At 45.5% G+C, this 17,971-nt stretch overlaps 1 protein-coding gene across 2 annotated transcripts in view; it reads left to right on the top strand.

Moving 5' to 3' along the window:
• Acss1 (acyl-CoA synthetase short chain family member 1) overlaps nt 1–17,971 on the top strand; it is a 49,719-nt gene that overhangs the window by 29,640 nt on the left and 2,108 nt on the right. For both annotated transcript variants that reach the window (XM_055602594.1, XM_055602593.1), the window contains exons 5-13: nt 335–487; nt 7,161–7,308; nt 8,272–8,409; nt 9,534–9,626; nt 10,682–10,794; nt 11,554–11,680; nt 12,572–12,699; nt 12,818–12,881; nt 16,784–16,902. In XM_055602594.1, coding sequence (XP_055458569.1) covers nt 335–487; nt 7,161–7,308; nt 8,272–8,409; nt 9,534–9,626; nt 10,682–10,794; nt 11,554–11,680; nt 12,572–12,699; nt 12,818–12,881; nt 16,784–16,902 — 1,083 coding nt within the window. The remainder of the gene's footprint in view (nt 1–334; nt 488–7,160; nt 7,309–8,271; nt 8,410–9,533; nt 9,627–10,681; nt 10,795–11,553; nt 11,681–12,571; nt 12,700–12,817; nt 12,882–16,783; nt 16,903–17,971) is intronic.

Raw genomic sequence — 17,971 nt, 5'->3', positions numbered from 1 at the left:
TTTTTGGCTCTGTTGGTCTCCTTTTGGAGACATTATTCTGTGAGGAGACATTTTTATTAGATCACCTGGGTTTCCTGGAGGTGTCCCCCATTTCCTCTAACCCATAGTGGGAGTGGAGCCCAGAGTTCTGCATATGCTAAGTAGGAGTTCAAACACTAAGCTACACCACCAGCCTCAGTCTGTTTTTATGTATGTGTGTGTATACATTTAAAATTGAAAGAGAATGTAACTTTGAGAGTCCTGACTTCATTTAGGGAAGTGGTACTCTGCAAGGGCCTAATGGAGGGGAGTGGCTAAATGCCTTGACCTGGTGATGTGCATCTGTCCCTTCCAGGAGATGGCCAATGAGGCCCCTGTGTGCGAACCTGAAAGTATGAGCAGTGAAGACATGCTCTTCATGCTCTACACCTCTGGAAGCACTGGCTCACCCAAGGGACTTGTTCATACACAGGCAGGCTATCTGCTGTATGCTGCCATGACACACAAGGTAAGAACCCAGGGGAGAAGGGGAAAGGATGGCTCCTGCCTTGCCTTTGCAGATTCTGGGTAGGGCAAGGAGGAACCACAGAGATGGCTAGAGTCTCTGCAGCCGCATACTTGTGGCGCCGATGTTTGCTTGTAGCTCATGAGCAGGCTGTCATGAATTATGGTGCAGCAGAGTGGGTGTGTGCAAGAGAAAGAAGAGCTGGGGTGCAGCTGAGGCTGCTGTGGCCCAGTAGCCCCTCTGCCTTGCTCCCACTCCTGCTGGAGGTGTGGGGATGGAGGCTTTGCAGGCTCCCTTTCATTTCTGACTTCATGGGTTCCTTTTGCATGTATCTAATAATTGCACTGTGAAAAGAAAGGTTATAAGCAGCAGAAAAACTTACCAGGGCTGGGGTGGTAGATGCATGCTTAGAATGCTCAACGCCCTGGCTTCTAGCTCCAAGACAGCAGAAAAACAAAGAAACCCAAGCCAAACGCAACTGTCTTGGTATAAAGATGAAAATTCACTATTATATATTAAGATATTTTTCTTCCACTCAGAAGTTCATAGTTTATCCTTTCTTTCTGATTTTTACTTTTTTGTTTGCTTGAGGTTTTTTTGTTGTTGTTGTTGTCTTTGGTTTGTTCTTATTTCGTTTAAATTTTTTTTCCTACAATATAGTTTGATCATGTTTTTTCCCTCCCCCAACTCCTCCCAGATCTTCCCCACCTCCCTAACCAATCAACCAACTTTCTCTCTCTCTCTTTCTTCTTTTTGGTTTTTCAAGATAGGGTTTCTTTGTGTAGCCTTGGTTGTCCTAGACTTGCTTTGTAGACCAGGTTGGCCTCTGTCTCCCTGAGTGCTGGAATCAAAGGCATGGGCCATCATACCTGACTTCTTTCTCTCTTGTTAACAAAAACCCCAACCCAAACCCAATCCAAGAAACCAATAAAAACCCACAAAAACAAAAATCAAAACAAACAAGTATAAGCACAATATGACAAAAAATGCAAAAACAAAATGAAAAATTCACAAAAATTTGCATATACACATACAAATTCACAAAAACTATGCCTAGGCATGGGACCTACTTTGGAGTATGGTTGAAAAACCCAGTTACATACCACTGGAAAAACTGATTTTCCCTTTGCCAGTGGGTGTCAATTACGGATAAGTTTTTTGTTAGGGATGAGAGAGCCTGTGTTGCTTTGAGGAGGAACGGCCCCATAGACTCATGTGTTTGACTACTTAGTCCATAGGGAGTGGCACTATTAGGAGGTGTGGCCTTGCTGTAGTAGGTGCGGCTTTGTGGGAGGAAGTGTGTCATTAAGAAGTGGACTTTGAGGTCTCAAAAACTCAAGCCAGTTCTCTTTCTGCTGTCTCTTGATCCAGATGTAGAACATTCAGCTATCTCTCTAGCACCAGGTCTGCCTGCGTGCTGCCATGCTGATAACAGACTAAACCTCTGAACTCTGGACTATAAGCTGGCCCCAATGAAATATTTTCTTTTATAAGAGTTGTCATGGTCGTGATGTCTCTTCACAGCAATAAAACCCTAACTAAGATAGACTCTGTGTCTGCTTTCTCCCCCAGTGCTGGGACTCAGCCTGTCTTGAACTTGTGCAGGTCCTGTGAAGGCTGCTACAGTCTCTGTGAGTTCACATGAGTTCACATCTTGTGTCTGGAAGATATTGTCTCCTTGGAATCATCTATCCCATCTGGCTATTACAGTCTTTGCTTTGTCTTTTGGGAGACAGAATCTTACTCTAGCCTAGACTGACCTCAACACAGTGCTGAGGTCATCCTCAACACTGTCAGTGCCGTCCTCCTGCTTCAGCTTCCCAAGAGCTGGGATTATAGGCATGTAAACCTGGCTTCCCACTACCTTGAAAAGAAAAGAAAAAAAAAATGTGCCTCTAAAACAATTGAGGATTCTTAATACTACTCATTTCAAATGTAAAAGTAAAATTAAAAACACTTTTATAAAGAAATTTGAATTAGTAAGCGAAAATTTCACAACAGTGGGTCACCCTTTAGGCACATAAAATAGCAGATCATGCTTTCATTTCAATAAACATATAGAAAGAGAGTGTTGTGGTAGAGGACTGTGATCTAACATGGGTTGCCAGTTGCCTCTGAGAGTCGCTGGCACCCAGGTCCCTGTGAGCAGGGCTGAGGCATTATTCTGGCTGGTAGCAACTTTCCTTGGCTTGTTCTCTTCTGTCATGAAGCCAGAGTTCCAGCCAGGCTTTCAGAGAGAGCCTTTAGAAAAATCTTGGCTGGTTTCTTAATCACTGTTCTATTGCTATAAAGAGACGCCATGGCCAAGGCAACTTTTATAAAAGAAAGTATTTAATTGGGTGCTTGCTTACAGTTTCAGAGTATAGTCCATAATCACCATGGTGGTGTGTAGGTAGAAAGAAGTAGCTGAGAGTTCTTCATCCTGACCTGTAAGCAAAGGGAGAGACTAGACCTGGCATGGGCTTTTGAAACCTCAAAGCCCACCTCCAGTAACACACTTTCTCCAATTAGGCAACACCTCCTAAACCTTCTAATCATATCAAAGAGTTCTGCCCTCTGGTGACTAAGCCTTCGAATATATGAGCCTATAGGGGCCATTCTCATTTAAACCACCACACTCCACTTCCTGGTCCCCAAAGACTTGCAAGCATATTATAAATATAAAAATGCATTCAGTCCAACTTCAAAAGTCACCATAGTCTATCACAGTCTCAACACTGTTTAAAAAAATCCAAAGTCTCTGAGACTTATGGCAATGTCTTAATCATAAACCTCTGTCAAAGCAAAATCAAAAAGTAGATTACATTTCAACACACAATAGCACAGAATATACATTAGCATTCCAAAAAGGGGAAAAGGAGTGTTGTGAGGAGATAATGGATGAAAGCAAGACTGAACCCCAGCAAGGCAAACTCCATATTTGGCCTCTCCATGTCTGATGTCGAAGTGTTTTTCAGATCTTCAAGTCCTTTTAGCTTTGCTGACTGTAACACACCTCTCTCTTTTGGTTAGTTCCATTTTCTGTTAACAGCTCTTTTTGGCAGGTATTCTATGTCTGCAACTCCAACTTCTCGGGGGCTCTAACATTATCTAGCCTTCATTTTCACAGCTACATATCATGGCCTCTCTGGGCCCCCATGCAGGGAAACAGCTGACATATCTCTGGCCTTAGATGCTTTCCTTAGCAGAGGGGAGATTCCTCAACTCCTTTCTTGTATCTTTGTCTCTAAAGCCAGCATCATGTGGGTGGCTGAAATGGCCAAATTCTGCTGCTTGCTGGAGCTGGAACCTGGCCTCATTTTTCAATCACATTTGCATGAGCTTTCTGTTATTGATGGTTTCTTTTGCTGCTTAATTTCTTTTCATAAGTTGGAAGCTTCTCTGGGTGGGATCTTGCCCTCTATTCCATTTACCATCAGGCTTTTCTTTAAGCTCTTTATCTTCTTGAGCACAGGACTCAGCTCTAACCTTTCCTAGTGATTTTTCTCCTCATACTGTATATTCTGCATTTCTTTTTGTTCATCTTTCTCCTGTTTATTATACAGCTACATTGGAGTGATTAGTAACTATACAATAGAGTCAATACTAGGCTGTCTTGAAATCACCTGTGCCAAAGGCATTAATACAAAACGCTTCAATTTAGCCTCAGGTAGATTTTTGGGATAAGGGTAGAAAGCAGCCATACTCTTCATCAAAACATCACAAGAATGGTCATTAGGCCAGTGATTTAACATTCTTCCCCCCTGAAACTTCTTAAGCCCACACAGTTCAAATCACCCTCAGCACTGTCTTCCATGCTCCTACTAGAAAGTCCCATTAAAGTCCACTTAAAGTGTTCCACTACTTTTCTAGTCCAAAGTCCCAAAGTTTTCAGTATTCCTCCAACAAAAATCATGGTCAGGCCTTTCATAGTAATATCCCAGTCCCTGGTATCAAGTTCTGTCTTAGTCACTGTTCTATCTCTTTGAAGAGACAGTATAATCAAGGTAACTCATTCATTTGTGTGTGTGTGTGTGTGTGTGTGTGTGTGTGTGTGTTTAATTGGGAGCTTGCCTACAGTTTCAGAGGCTTAGTCCATTATCATCATAGCAGGAAGCATGGTGGCAGGGTGGCATGCATGGCACTGAAGAAGTAGCTGAGAGCTTTACATCCTGATCCAAAGGCAGGCAGGCAGGCAGAGAGAGAAAAAGAGATATGTTGGACCTAGTCTAGGCTTTTTGAAATCCCCATGCTCACCTCCAATAACACACTTTTTCAAACAAGGCCACGTCTCTTAATCCTTCTCAAATAATGTTACTCCCTGATGACTATTCATTCAAATATATGGGCCTACGGGGGCCATTCTTATCCAAACTACCACAAGGAGGTACAGAGATAGGGCAGGAGCATCTTTTTATTACTAAAGAGATTTTTTAGGCTTCTGTGGCTAAGAATAAACACAAATAGGAAAGGCAAGAGAGATGTGTATCTTTCTGCTCATTTGGTGTTGGAAGCTTTTTCTATGCCAGGTGTCACACGCAGGGCTTGTGATATAAGGAGGCCTGATGTATTCCTAGGCACCTAGGCAACTCTATAGCACACAGCCCACTCTCTCTGGCCATGACACTCACAAAAATGTCTGTTGGAGTAAAAGTCTTGTTCCCAGATCTGCTTGGACATGGCTGGTTTAGCTTGTTGCCAATGCTGAGGCTGCCATGTCTCTGTGTCCTTAGTAGAAGATGTAGTAGCTAGGGTACCCACACTGGGGCTGCCCTGTGCTCAGATGACACTGTGTGCCAGGGTCCTTGTACATGTTTTAATACACATGTATGTATTCACCTGGGGGAATGTTTACGTGTGAATGGATGTATGTAGATGTATACAGATATTTGCCCACATGCATGTCATCATCATGTTTTTGCTAGTGTTCCCATGCACATTGGTCCATGATGATGGTGTTGAGACTATTAGGGAAGAGGATGGTTGACTATGAAAAGTGATAGAGCTGTGAGTGACATTGGGCCATTCAGTTAAGTCATAGACCTTCTCGGCTGTTGGGCCTTTTGGAGAATGATTGCCCGCAGGTCCAGAGATTCCTGAAATGAATTATGAGGAAAGAAATCTTCAGCCTTAGGACAGACAATTTGGATCTGAATTATGTAATTATTTTGCTCTTGAGTGCTTGAGGTTTTAAGATTAGAGCATCTTTATTTCCTAGAAGAGCAAAAGTGCCTTCTTCCTTTGGAGTGTCCTTGTTGGCCTGGAGACAGAGCTCTGCAAAGGCCTGGATGCTCATGTCCTCTCATGCGGTTGCTTGAAAAATGCTGACTCATAGAGAAACTGACCCTGGTTTGAGGTAGTAGGAACTGGGGGACTTCCCAAGTGAAAATTAAAATATATATATTTTTTTGAGACAGGGTCTTCCTTTATAGTCTTGGCTGGTAGACCAGAGTGGCCTCAAACACATAGAGATTTGCCTGCCTCTGCCTTCAAAGTATGAGGCTCTAACAGTGTGTGCTGTCATGCCCAGAAAAAAACTTTTTTAATTAATTTTTTATTTTTTTATATTAATTAGTTTATTCACTTTGTGTCCCAGCTGTACCCCCTTCCTCCTCCTCTCCCAATTCACACCCTTCCTGCCTTATCTCCTCCTATGCCCCTCTCCAAGTCCATGGATAGGGGAGGTCCTCCTCCCCTTCCATCCGACCCTAGCTTATCTGCTCTCATCAGAACTGGTTGCATTGTCTTCCTCTGTGGCCTGGCAAGGCTGCTCCCCCATTAGGGGGAGGAGAAAAACTATTTTTGAAAAATGCATAAATCCTACTAAAATCCAATCTGCGTATCAGTGAGTTAGTATAAAATGAACATCACTTCAATGAAGAAATGGAATGTGTACTAGTCTTGCAGAAGCCCCTTCTATAGTCCCATCCTCCATAATGTCATGTATTTTTCAAGCATATTCCTAGACATATGTATTCTAGCTCATCACAATATTTGGATGTTTTCTTTACTCTGTGAGTTCCCTTTTCTCTCTTTTATTTCCTTAGATTTTGTCAGTTAGTCATTTGTCACTGGGTCCCTAAGCTTAAGATGACCTGTCAGCAAGGGGAAACAGCTGTCCCTTGCATGCTTACAGAAACTGATGGTGCCCAAAATGTACTTGCATTGGATTTTATAAATGTTTAAGTGTTTTAAAAAACATTGATATAAGGTAGTTCAGAAACATGCCAGGCTTTTTTTTTTTTTCCTTTCTTCTCTTGATGCTATGGATTGAATGTAGGGCTTCATGCATGACAAGCCTGTGGTTACTGCCAAGGTACATTCCAACTTCAAGTTGCTACACCTTAATTGTACAATGAGATTAAATGGCATCCCTGGGTGCATCCCTGTTTCAGGTCATAAACTCCAGGGCAAACTTCATTCGTTAGCTCAGAATTATTTGGCTTGCTGGAGCTCTCTGGGCTCATATATCGTGTAATGTTTGGTACTTGCAATGGGCACACTGCTGCTGTCTGTGTTGGTGGTTCTGTCTTTTGCTGGGCTCTGCGTGAAACCTCTGTAGCTGTCACCTTTCTCCTGGCAGCTGAGGTGGCTGTGTCACAGTTACAGACTGCTGTGTAAATGACTATGTTAGTGGTGGGTAGGAAAAGGGTGACTGGGAAGGCAAGGTCTTGAAGGCCCTCTCCTGTGTCCGTAGCTCGTGTTTGACTACCGGCCAGGTGATGTCTTTGGCTGTGTGGCTGACATCGGTTGGATCACCGGACACAGCTATGTGGTGTATGGACCCCTCTGCAATGGAGCTACCACAGTCCTTTTTGAGAGCACCCCAGTTTACCCTGATGCTGGTGAGGACCAAGAACTCTGGTGAGGCTGGTTCTAGGTAGTGGGGGAGGGATCTCAAGGTTGGAGGAAAGAGTCACAGAAGCCTGGAGGCTTGGATCTTGCAAGGGAGACAGTTCTTGTGTCCCTTTGAAAAGATGTGAGGTGGTATTAGAGATGCAAAGCCTTGAGCCCTGATAGATGAACTGGAGCCTACCACTGTGTGCAGAAGATCAGAGGGGGTTGGACAAGGAGCAGTCTTACCTTAGCACTGCTCATTTCACATGTACTGAGCCTATAGTGGGAGCTGAGAGCCATCACTTTAACATTCTCCATCTTATGAGCTAGGGCCACCCCAGTTATCTACATTTGGCCTTTTCTCAAAGCCTGGGCCAGCTGCCCATCTCTCCTACCCTCCTCAGTCCCACTGCCCAAGCTTCAGGACTGTACATGGCTTGCAGCCACCCTTGTTAAGTTGCACTCACTTTGAGGATGTAGACACACCCTCTGTCTTTGCTGTTTTTCTCATGCAACACAATATTCTCAAATATTTGCTCTAATGTAGTCAAATTGCTGCTAGCTCTTGCCCTAACATGCCACCATGCTGGGGTGTGAACTTTTTTCTTTGTGAGTATTAGGTGTGCTTTTTTCCAGCCACATGGGTGCACACATACCAGTAGCTATGCTGTCACAAAGGGAAGGTGCGTCATTTCTTTAGGGTCCATTTAATAACCACTGATCAGAGTTCCATGTCATTTTAAAAAACCTGCAGTGGTAACTTGTGAAGCTGATCCCTGCCTAGCTCACGTGGAATACCTCACGTGACGCAGGTTGGATGCAGAAGCTGCTGCATGCCGCCTTGTAATTAGGGGGTTCTCTGGGACCCCTTTCTTCAAGAATGATATAGGCTCTTTTTCTATGATCACATGAACATGTATAAAATAGGTCATGCTTGGTGGGCTCTCTGGATGACTATGACCCTTTTGTAGGTCGTTACTGGGAGACAGTGCAGAGGCTAAAGATCAACCAGTTCTATGGTGCCCCGACAGCTGTCCGGCTGCTGCTGAAGTACGGGGATGCCTGGGTGAAAAAGTATGACCGCTCCTCCCTGCGCACACTGGGGTCAGGTGAGTACAGTGCTGTGCAGCTTAGCATGGGCCTAGGACTCTGCTAGGCAGTGCTGAACCGGGTAGTTAGTCCTGACAGGTGACCAGCAAGGAGGCACCTACTCTTTCAGCAGTAGTTGCTCTAAACTGATGAGCAAGGATTGTATGCTAGCCTTGGGCGCTTTTCTGACAGACGCTGAAAAATCAGGCCATAGAATGCTAGGGCAACAAAACAAAAACCCAAAACACAAAAAACAAAACATAACAAAAACAACAACGACAACAACAACAACAAGAATGCTAGGGCAGAGCACTGCTTTTCAGAGATCTAGTCAAACATATAGATGTCAAGGAGATAGCTTAATAAAGCCTTTCTTTCAGACATAATACAAATGGCCACTGCCTAGATCAACTCTAGTAGAATCCAGAATACGATGGAGGATGGCACATGGGAGCCTCCCTCCTGCAACCCCTTGCTGTGCCTCACTTAGGCGTTCTCTCAGTGAACATGTTCTGAACTTCGTACGGATGGGGCGTGCAACACGCTGTTATGGGTGTCAGGCAGTAAGCTGTATGGCATTCTGCTACATAGATATATCACAACCTATCCATTCTGTCCTTAAAAGCGGTCTCTTTCTGTCTGTAATGAGCAAGACTGGCATGGGTCTGTCCTATACATGTCCATTTTTTTCTGTCAGGTGTCTACTCTTAGTTCTGTGGAGTGAATGTCAGGAGTCAAGATTTCAGGTAGTAGGGTAAACATATCTTTAGCTTTAATAAATTCTTCCCCTTCCAGTTGTCCAAAGTAGTTGTATGGGATATATAGTCTCTTAAATTTTACAGCAAATTCACCCTCAGAAATTCTGTGCCAGATTTCAATCTTGTACTATGGGTGATAATACCGTTTCCTCACATTCTTGGACTCTTTTTTTTTTTTTTTTCCCTTTTGAGCTGTCTTAGTGAATGAAGTCATCATAATGTGCATTGCTTTGATGGCTATGGACATGGGAACATAGGCCTTTCCAGGTCTCCTGATGTAGCCTTCAGGGAGAACGCAGAGCTGCTCCTCCTTAATAATTTATTCCTTTTAGCTTCAGGTTTTCTTGAAGCCTGTTAATTCCCTCCTTGCTTTTGTGTGGTTTCAGTGGGAGAACCTATCAACCATGAGGCCTGGGAGTGGCTCCACAAGGTGGTGGGTGATGGCAGATGTACCCTGGTGGATACTTGGTGGCAGACAGGTGAGTGTTCCTGAGGGAGAGTTGGCACAGGACCAAGGACTAAGCTGAGACTGGAGGGGCTCATGCATACCTGGCACCAGGGTTCATGTTCTCAAAAGCGACTGTGCTCACAAAGCCCATGTCCCCTCAGCATGTGGCTGCATAGGAGAAGGTTCAGAGGTACAGCCTTGTTCTGGGGCATGTGAGATGCCTTGCTGAGCCTTGGGTTCATGTGCTTCTTACAGCCTCTATGTGAGCCACAGAGTGAGGAGGAAATGAGGTGACACACTAGGGCAAGTGGCCTAAGGCCACAAGCCTAGCAAGTTTTCAGGGTTCACTCTCCTTTGCAGGTGGGGTCCTTTCCTTGCTTCCTTCCTTTTTGATTTTGGTGCAGTGCTTGAAATCATGCCCAGGGCCTCACACATGCTCAGTAGTTTTCTGCTGCAGAGCCACCCCTTTCTGAACACAGCCACTTCTGAGGAGGACAAGTCTTTTTGTTTGAGGGATCCAGAGTCTAAACTTAAATTTTAGCAGAAAGAGGAAGTTTTTCTCTGACATTTTGTTTTGATTTTTTGTTTTTTGAATATCTCACTCTTTGGGATGTTTGGGGGAAGAGGCCAGCACTATAGAGTAACACAGCTATTGGAAGTCTTGTGTTGCAATTAGCCAGCATGAGAGAGGTTCAAACCACAGCTCTTGTCTGAGCTGGAAGACCTGAGATGGTGCCATATATGTAGTGTGCCATATATGTATGGCACAATGGTGCCATATATGTAGTGTGCCAGAGAAATGACCATGCATGCTCATTGGTCCTAGCTTCAAATAGTTCATTTCTTCCATCTTCCTGTACAAATAGGTGGCTTTTCACCCTTCCCTATATCAAACTCAGGCCTGACACAGTGAAGGCCTATTGAAGAGAGGGTAGCACCTATATGCATCTGCTGAATACAGGGTTTAGGGTACTGCTTGTACCCACAGTGGAGGAGACTGCAGTCCAAGCCTTAATGGGTACATTGTGGAACATACCTGCCCCTGATCCCCAGATCAATTGTATTTTTTTTTCATTCTCCCTGCAGAAACTGGTGGCATCTGCATTGCACCCCGACCCTCAGAAGATGGGGCAGAGATCCTCCCGGGCATGGCCATGAGGCCCTTTTTTGGCATCGTCCCTGCACTCATGGATGAGAAGGTGTGGGGGATCTTACAGAGGTTGTCCCCTGCACATATGTTTTGATATTCATCTGGCAAGTCTTCAACTCCCCTACTTTCTGTCCCTTGATAAGATGCAGGGTCTGGTCTGTGGGGTAAAGGCCAGGTCCTCACACGTGTCCTGTAGCCCCCCCCCTTTTTTCAAGTCTTAAAATGTTATTTAAATTTTTTAAATTATTTTTATTTGTATTAATTACAGCTTATTCACTTTGTATTCCCCTGTACCTCCCTCCCTCCTCTCATCCCAATCCCACCCTCCCTCTTCCCCACTCATGTCCCTCTCCCAGCCCACTGATAAGGGAGGTCCTCCTCCCCTTCTCTCTGATCCTAGTCTATTGTGGAGATGGCCTGGAATTCCTGCATGGAGATAGCCTGTGGCAGTTCAGTATCCAAGTGCCCTCCATAGTAATGGGGACAGGGGCTGTCTCTGACATGAATTGATTGGCTTGCTCTTTGATCACCTGCCTCTGAGGGGGGAGCAGTCTTACCAGGCCACAGAAGAAGACAATGCAGCCACTCATGATGAGACCTGCAGCCCTTTCTTAACCAGCACTGTTAATGACTGCTACAAGCCAGGGCCCTCATCAGTCTTCCCCAGGAGGAAAACACTGGGCTGTTCCATTCAATGCCTCATATTTTCTGCCTTGGGCCAAGTGGTCAGGACATTGCTGATGGTCAGTTCTTTGCTTTTCTTCCAGACTTGGCTAGGTGTCTCATGAATGTCTCCCCTGATCTGTAGGGCAATGTTGTAGAGGGTGGCGATGTCTCTGGGGCCCTGTGCATTTCCCAAGCTTGGCCAGGCATGGCAAGGACCATTTATGGTGACCACCAAAGGTTCATAGATGCCTACTTCAGAGTATACCCAGGTGAGCAGCTAGGGTGGATCCCCATACCTTCTCCATGGATTCTTGGAATCATGTTCCCATAGATAGTGGAACTGGTTAAACTCATGGCAACTGAGTGTGATGTGATGGTTTTATGGAAGTGAGTCTGGGTCTGCACCCTCCCTCCATTTCCCAGGCCTTCCTTATCGTCACTGGGGGTGGCATGCCAAGTTTCTGTAGGGGCTGGGATGGACATGGATCTATCTACTAACACATGGCTCTGGTCTCCGATGGACATCTTGGTAGATACTGGGGAAAGATGAGTGATGAAATATGCTTGGAAACTGGCACAAAGGCTGGGCGTTCTCAGTTTTCTTTTGGGTCCAGGTTGGAAGTTTGCCAACATCTCTGTCTTGCTGGAACTAGCAACTTTCAGTCTCAAGGCTACAGCTGACACTCATTTTGAGGGGCATCCCACCTGTACTACTGTCTGTTTTTGCTCTCTGGACATTTGCAGTCTTGACATCATTCATGTGATATAGTTTCAATGCCTCTTGCCCTCTCATTAGAACACAGTCTGAGAGGCTGGAGAGATGGCTCAGAGGCGAAGAGCCCTAGCTGCTCTTCCAGAAGTCATAAGTTCAATTCCCAGCAACCAGATGGTGGCTCATAACCATCTATAATGAGATCTAGTGCCCTCTTCTGGCATGCAGGCAGAACGCTGTAATAAATCTTAAAACAAAACAAAACAAAACAAAACCAAAAACACAGCCTGGGACCACCGAGGTGTTTATGTGTCAGCTTTGGAAGGAGATCACAGGCCAGGGATAGCCCAGCTATCTTTAGAGTTATCTTCTACAGTTGGGTTAGGATATGGGCTACTCAGGGACCTGGCTCAGAGCACCTGGAACTGAATGCCCCACTATGGTATAGGTTATTACTTCACTGGCGACGGAGCTCACCGGACTGAGGGTGGCTATTACCAGATCACAGGGCGCATGGATGATGTCATCAACATCAGTGGTCACCGCCTGGGGACTGCAGAGATTGAGGATGCAATGGTAAGTAGCTCGCCTTTTACTTGCCTGGCACTCTAACAACGCCTCTGTTGATCTCAGAGTCAGGGTGGAACGTGCATCCCAAGTCATCTCAGGGCTTGTTGTCCTTTGTTGTTTACAGGCTGACCACCCTGCTGTTCCAGAAACTGCCGTCATTGGGTATCCTCATGACATCAAGGGAGAAGGTGAGTGTCCTCCTCCTCCTCCCTACAGTGGAGGTTCATGCCTACCAGTGTGCCCAGATAGGACAACAGGTTTCTGAGGGCTCACTGCCTTAAGGTCCTTATGCGCTATACTGTTGCCTTCCTGGTAAGGACACTGAGCAAGGTAAGCATCAAGAGCCTGAGCTATGAAGTGCCTAGATTTTCTGACCTTTGAGGATACTCAGCCATAAGATATCATGCTATATTTGGCCTCTGGCTGAGCCTAGGAAGTCTCTTCTGTTCCCAGTATCTCTGACTGGGGCACTTTCTTTTTTTTTTTTTCTTTTTTCTTTTTAATTTCATCATATTTATTTTTTAGATCTTTATTTTTATTATTAGTTATATTTTATTAACTCTGTATCCCAGCTGTGTCCCACTCCCTTATTCTCCCCCAATCCCACCCTCCCTCCCTTATCTCCTCCCTGCCCCTTTCCAAGTCCACTGATAGGGGAGGACCTCCTCCCCTTTCATCTGACCCTGTTTTATCAGGTATCTTCAGGACTGGCTGCAAAGTTCTCCTCTGTGGCCTAGCAGGGCAGCTCCTCCCTTGGGGGGTGGGGAGGTCAAAGAGCCCGCCATTGAGTTCATGTCAGAAATAGTCTGGGGCACTTTCTAAGCCACACACATGTCCCCTGCCTACCCACTTGCTTGGTTTCAGTACTCATGCCAGCTCTGCAGCTGCCATATCTGTGCACTGGGCTAAGTCCTATAGTAGGCCATGTGCTACCCTGAGATGCTGAGGAAACTTAACTTGTGATTGCACAGCATGTGGGCACAGAGAAGAAGGGCAGAGAATTGGAAAGATCTTAAATCAATGATATCTTTAAAAAATTTTCCCCAGAGCCGGCCAATTCCTAAGTGGCTGTGTCCGGAAAGGACACTTGAGTGTTGCAATGGCAGATCCTGTGGCCTAGTGTGACCTGGCTATATTCAAAGCCTGTGTGAAGTCATTCCTGCACAAAATGATCTTGCATATCTTGCCCAGTGGCCTGGAATTGAGTGTTCTCTCTCTTCTTAGGGACATTCCATGTTACAGCTTGCTCCAAGTGTCACCTGCCTCTTCTTTACACTTATGTGCTACTGTTCTAGTACTTAATCAAACCTTTAACCATTTTAATATTCCAGATAGAATCCAAGTCCTCAAACATGCTAAGTTTGCAGTCTGCCACTGAGCTCCACCACAGCCCCATAGATTCTGTCCTTTTTTCTTTTTTATATCTTTATTTAATATCTATGGATACCTGCATGTATGTCTATGCACCATGGGTATGCAGGGCTAACACAGGGGTGTATAAGGGCATTGGATATCCCGGGACTGCATTTACAGATGGTTATTAGCTGCTATGTGGATGCTAGGACCAGGACCTCAGTCCTCTGGAAGAGTAGCCAGTGTTCTTAACTGCTAAGATATCTCTCCAGCCCATCAGATACTTTCTTTGAATTGACTTGCTGCAAAATTTAAAAATGAATTCAGTGCTTTAAAAACAGCATCCTTTATTACTATCGAACCAAAGTGCTGGGCTGGCTGTGGCTTTGTTAGCGGGACAAAGACATGTAAGAGAGCTGTTTGAAACACCCTCCAGCAGAGGCAATGCCTAGATATCATCAAGATGGGAAGCAGGCAGCAGTAAGAACACTTCCTCCTGGGTAACTGTGAAGCTAGCCCGTTTGAGTAGGGACCTGGACCCACTTTTGGGGCCCCTGCATTTGACATCCCTGCAGCCCAAGGATCTGTAGTGCACTGGTGTGTTCCCAGCATCAGGAAGCTGTGAAGTTCAGTGTGCCCGAGTCTAAAGACAGCGCCAATACTTCAGTTCAGAACCCAAGAGGGCAAGGAGTTGGTGAAAGCGGCCTGTGACCCCAGCTACCCTTTGCCTTGTCCTTGGGAGTTTATCAGCCCCTGGATGAACCCTAGAGACTATGAACAAGGTCGAAGAAGCTGCGCTGCAGCGGGACAGCTTTCGATGGGGCAGGCTATGCTAGGCTGTGCTCGGCATCAGCTGCTCTGCCCACATGTGGGTTCTTCATGGGCACTCCCAGCACTGCGACCAAAGCCTGGCACTCTCTGGGTCCTATGGCCTCTTCCTGCTCCATCATCAGCTCTCAGCATCAGGTGTTGCCACCCTTCAGTGCCTGCAGGGCTGGGAGGGAAATTCACATATAATATGCTATTGGTTTCTAACAGATTTGTAATTCATGAAGAAGCTCTTGGTTAGTGTCAAGATGCTTAAACACACTTGCAGTTTGTCCCACTCCCTCTGAGAGCCTTTGGGTCTAGTTTGACTAGGACCTGAACACTGTGGGCTTTGGCCAGACTCTTGTCCTACTGTATGCCTCTTAACCTGCTCCTCTACGACCCTTCATCCCTGCCTGTGGAATTAATAATCTAGGTCTGTCTCCAATGTCATGTCAACTGCCAAAATGAAACAATGCAGTCAACCTGATGTGGGGTGGAGACAGTGAAGTGATCAAACAGTGATCAAACCAAATACTGTAACTATGGACAGAGTCAGAAAAAGTGTCACAAAGTGTAAATTAACCAACTTTGAGGCTTTGAGGGATAAATAAGGTTTTCAGATGGAGATGGGGAAGCCTTTCTAGTAGCAGCTTAGTTCACTACATACAAATCATAGCTAGTGCAGGAAGCAATCGTTTGTCCACACATTTAACAAGTAGCTACCATATTCCAGGCATGGATTTAGATGACAGTGGCACACTAATGAATATAAAGCAGGTGAAACCTCTGCCATAATCAACCCAGAAAGGGGACAGAAAGGAGAGACAGACACTGAACAGTAAGCATGGTCAATGAGGACGCTACAGAGTGCAGTAGATTCAAGAAGCTCGGGATAAGGGTAAGTTTGGAAGATGGGAATTGGTGTAGAACAGACAAGTGATAACTGGAAAGCTGCACAGAAGTATATAAACACTTCATGAGAGGAGGAATGTTGCAGGGCAATAGAGGGGACAGAAGTGGTTCCAAGGGATAGGTCACACAGGAAAATTATCCTGTGTGGCAGTAGAAGCCATGCGCATTCTCTCAAGAACTCGTCAGGATATTGGATAATGTCATCTAGTGTTTGTGCACTCATATGCATTCACCTTGCAAGCTGGCAGAATTTTCTTCCATGACAGAGCTTTTCAAGTGTGGAGTTTGATACTAACACAGTAGCCCCAACATACTCAACCAGCAACTGAACTCTGGCCGTGTAATGTGGGAATGTGTGTGTGTACACATCCTTGTATGGTGCACATGCATACGAAGGCCACGGGTCAAAGTCAAAATGTCTTCTCAGTTGCCCTCCACTGAGTTTTTTTGAAACATTGTCTCTCACTGAACCTGGAACTCACTGACTGGTTAGGCTGGCTGGTCAGCAAACTCCTGGGATTCTCCTATCTCCACCTCCCCATTGCTAGGATTATGGGTATGCACCACCATGCCTGGCTTTTTACCCAGGTGTTAGAGATCTTTGTGTGACCCCTAACGTTACTGATTAAGCTGCTTCCCTAGCCTTAGGGATCACAAATTTTAAGTAAAAAACCATTGTGTTCACCAGTATGCTGCTACACAATTCTGTGTTCATCTCCAGGCAGCCCACATCATGCATTCTTTCAAAGCTGAGGGAACAGAATGTTAAGTCACATGTCCCAGGTCACACAGTCGTCCGCACTGCCACGGTGTCATGCTCTCAACCATGCATGACTACTCATGCGGGACACTGGCAGAGCTGCTGCTAGGGTTGTTTCCATTCCCTGTGCAGTGGACAGGCTCCTTCAGGGTTCCAGCTCAGGATTTGGAAACCCTGCGGGCTTACAGCAGCCTGTGACCCTGCATTCAAGACAGACTCAGACCTAGCACCTCCTGGTCTTTGCTCTCCTTCCAGCTGCATTTGCCTTCATTGTGCTGAAAGATGATGCCAGCGACGCAAGCGTGGTGGTCAATGAACTCAAGTTGGCAGTGGCCACCAAGATCGCCAAGTATGCTGTGCCTGACCAGATCCTGGTGAGTCAATTCCACCTCAGGGGGACATCATTGCTATCTTTAAGTCTCCTCTGCTTTCCACAGTCGTCAAGAAATTAGGAACTTTTACAAGTATGGGGCTCCCTTTCTACCTGCATCAAACTTGTCATTAGTGGTTTGGGTTTCCCTGAGACAGGGAAGGGCCATAGCATTTGAAGGTTATAGTACACACCTGTTTAGGAAGCAGTTCTAGGCAAGGCTAGATGCTCTTGTGCTGTAGCCCTTGAAGGCTGGCTACAGGTACATGACTGGATGGTAAGGAGAATAAGAATTTCATTTTTTCTGCTTGTGATATTAGGTATCTCTGTGACAAAAATGCCTGAGATAATTAACTTAAATGGTAGGAATGTCTGATTTTGGTTCACAGTTCATGGTTGGTTGGGCAGGCTGATAGTGCCTATCTCGGGGGGAAGCACGAGGTAAACAAAGCTGCCCAAGACCTGGTAGCTGAGGCGGGATCCTAATTTGTCCTTCAAAGGCCAGCCCCTAAACAACCTACTTTTCATTAGACCCCACCTCCTAAAGTTCCACTATCTCCTGACAACACCACAAACTGGTGGCCATACTTTTAACATAGTGTTTGGAGAGCATTTAAGATTCAAGTCATAACACAATTGAACCCAGAGACTTGTGAATGCCGAGCTTGAATTCTACCATTAAACTATGCCTCAGCCAAATCACAGATTTTAAAGAGTCGAGAGACATGGAGTTCTCCAGTCTCATGTGGTTTCTGAATGTGTTTCCTAGTTCCAGCAAGGATTCAGTTCCTGTGGGAAGGCCTGGGCTACCCGAGTTTCTTCAGGTTTTTCCTTTCTTCACTGATACCTCTCCACAGTGATCGGAATCCTCTGAGGCAGAAAGGTTCAGCTCTCCTTCATATTGCTCATACGTCTGGCCTATCAGTTGGATTTGTGACATGAACTATCTCCAAAGACAGAGTCACTAGTAAAATCTTATATACACGAAGCCCTGGGGGTTTAGTCTGTAGCCAGTACCACCATCTGCACACACACACACACACACACACACACACACACACACACACACACAC

The sequence above is a fragment of the Psammomys obesus genome, unplaced genomic scaffold (genome assembly GCF_907164565.1).
Source record: "Psammomys obesus unplaced genomic scaffold, mPsaObe1.curated_primary_1811, whole genome shotgun sequence".
In the NCBI taxonomy this organism is placed as follows: domain Eukaryota; kingdom Metazoa; phylum Chordata; class Mammalia; order Rodentia; family Muridae; genus Psammomys; species Psammomys obesus.
Note: the sequence above shows the minus strand (reverse complement) of the source record. Positions and strands in the feature narration are given on the sequence as shown.